Source organism: Frankliniella occidentalis, unplaced genomic scaffold, assembly GCF_000697945.3.
Source record: "Frankliniella occidentalis isolate FOCC.00 unplaced genomic scaffold, Focc_3.1 Scaffold107, whole genome shotgun sequence".
NCBI classification, from domain to species: domain Eukaryota; kingdom Metazoa; phylum Arthropoda; class Insecta; order Thysanoptera; family Thripidae; genus Frankliniella; species Frankliniella occidentalis.
In genome coordinates this window covers 738,671-741,228 of record NW_026267236.1, presented here as the reverse complement: position 1 = coordinate 741,228, position 2,558 = coordinate 738,671, and the positions used below count along the sequence as shown (strand labels likewise).

Here is a 2,558-nt window from a genome sequence, read left to right as displayed (position 1 = left end):
CGGGGACAGCGGAGCGGGGACAGCGGGGACAGCGGGGACAGCGGGGGACGCGGACATCTGACCACCGCAGGGCAGAGGAGCCCAAACCATGCTTTTTGCAGCACGAGTTGCCCACTTATGGGGTAGTTGGCTAAACGCTCTAGGAGGACCCCTAGCCTTCTCGTCTCCGCTGGATCCGCACCGGAGGGACGCCAAGAAAAGCGTTTGGCTTGGATACAGTTGGACGGGATGGACGTTTGATGGTCCAAGGAGGGAGTGGCGGGGCGAGGAAAGGGGGGGGGGGGAGGGGTCACAACATGAGTACCATCATCAAGAGTGGACCAGCTACCGGCCACGGGCAGGCCGGGCCCGGGGGCCGGGGGGCCGGGAGGCCAGGGGTCCAGGGGGCCGCAGGGGACTCGGCAGAGGAGCAGCGCCAGCCACGCCAGCGCAGCACAGGCACACGAAAAAGCAAAGTTGTAAGACGAGAGTTATGGCCTGTGGCAGCAGCATCAGCCCGGGCGCGTGGGCAGCGGTGTGCTCCGTGATGGCGACGGGGTGGGGTACCCCCTTTGGAAACTGAAACACCGCGCCGGGCCCGAGATGCGCCAGATCACAATTAAGGGTAACTCCAGGGAGGAGACTCCAAGGGACGGAACCTTCCGTCGTGCGCAAGGCAAAGCGACTTGGGACGCAACCCGATTTGGACAGCGCGAAACTGATTCCCTTTGGTACGTTGGCAGGAAAGGATGGGCTCCGCGTGACGGGAGACTTTTGTGTGATGGAAGATATGTCGAGGGAAAAGAGAGGGGGGGGGGGCAAGACCAAAACGCGCAGGGGAGGAGGCCAAAAATACGTCAGGCAAACCTTTAGGCCCCTCGAGCCTCGGGCCTGACAGAGACACGTGCTGCTGCTACTGCCGCGTCGCAGCAGCAGTGGCGAAGAGCAGAGCGGGGCAGAGCCCACCAAATTATTTTTATTTCCATTTCTTCTCTTTGGGGTCCGACCACGCCACGCGCGTCCCCCCGCCAAGGAGCCAACACCAGCCCACCGCCATCCTCTGCCCCCTATACCCCTTTCGCTCCAGCCTTCGGGTAGCGTCCAAAAACGCCGGGCATTATTGCTTCAACTAAAATGACTTTACCATGATAAAGGTGAACGTCGTTAGACACAATGTACGTACTGTACCTGATTAAACCCGTTAAATGAAGGCGGGTGAGTGAGTGGGAAGGGGAGGAAGTGAGAGAGGGAGGTGGGGAGAAGGGATGGCGTAGCTCCTCGAGGACACATGTCGCCCCCCCCCCTCTCCCTCTCCCCTCTCGGTACCCTTCCCTCCGCCCCCTCCCTCCCTTCTCCGCGCGAGATGCACATGTGTGACGCGCACCCTTTTCCTCCATTAAGAGCGGAAAGCGTCGTCGTTGCACTTCCGGCAGGAGGGGCCCAAGTGTGCGCCCTGAGCCCCGGGGATGCTCCCCCCGCGTTTTGGCGCGAAACGGAAATGAAGGGGGGGGGGGTAGGGAAAAAATGTGAACCAGAGAAAATTTAAACGATGGAAACTGATATACTTCTCCGGCCTGCGGGGCTGTATTGCCCCCCCCCCCTACTTTTCTCTTCCTCACCAAGACAGTCTCTGCCCTTAGGCCACCTGCCCCCCCCCCCTTCCTCCCTCCTTTCCATTCCCCTGCCTCCCTCATCCGATTGCGCACGCCTATCCATATCAATTACCTAAAGAGCGTGTAAGTTAGGCCCCAGGGGACGCCCGCGATGCCGCCTGTCGTGCAAGGCCACTTTGACAGCGATACTCGCGATTCGACCATTGGCACCAGAACGTAAACGAAAATTTATCATTCAAATTTTTCAATAATGAGGATACCCCCTCCCCCTCCCCCAACAGCACGTGGACCGCCTCTCCTGTTCGTGAAAAAAATCAGTCATGATTTAGGTGCACACATGCCATAGGGGCGTCAGTGGGACAGGATGTGGCTTACTGCTGAGATCGAGCGCGTTATGCTGGATAAATCAGAACGTCGCCCGAGGGGACCGAGGAAGAGGGAGGTGGGCGAGGGGGACATATCCAACCGGTAATTGATAACGAAACAGGAATTAGTCCCACAGGTGATGCTACACCATAGCTACATCCTCCCCACACTCTTTACTCTGGTTCCTCTGATCAGCAGTCTGCAGTGAGGAACCCTGAGGCCACCTCAATATGTTTCAGCAGATCAAAAATAATTACTTTGAGTATAGTGGAGTAACTAGTAGACTCCTTCAACGCTTAAGATACAGCGTAATTTTTTGTTTAGCACAAAGCACAAGAGCACAAGTCATACAACAATCCAAATTACAGTACTTACAGATGGAAGTGTCGTTGATTTGATCCATGAAGGGCGAACAGGAAAACTCCACTCTTTGGCGTCCCTGCTGAGGTCCATCTCTTTGAAAATGATGAACACCGTGACAAGTTCCTAAGAAGAACGCTTATATTAGACTCGTAAAAATTGAAGGAAAATATTCACTGACTTTCAACAACAAATAAATCCAGTAATTCATTTCAATCTTGAAAATAACAGACAAAAAAA

The 2,558-nt window shown here is 55.6% G+C and overlaps 1 protein-coding gene across 11 annotated transcripts in view; it reads right to left on the bottom strand.

Moving 5' to 3' along the window:
• The window catches only part of LOC113203227 (uncharacterized), a 165,968-nt gene that overhangs the window by 159,429 nt on the left and 3,981 nt on the right, over positions 1–2,558 (bottom strand). For all 11 annotated transcript variants that reach the window (XR_008011422.1, XR_008011423.1, XM_052270026.1 and 8 more), the window contains one exon: positions 2,334–2,444. Coding sequence is in view for 9 of the 11 variants with exons in the window: in XM_052270026.1 (XP_052125986.1) it covers positions 2,334–2,444 (111 nt within the window). In the remaining 2 variants the exon portion in view is untranslated. The remainder of the gene's footprint in view (positions 1–2,333; positions 2,445–2,558) is intronic.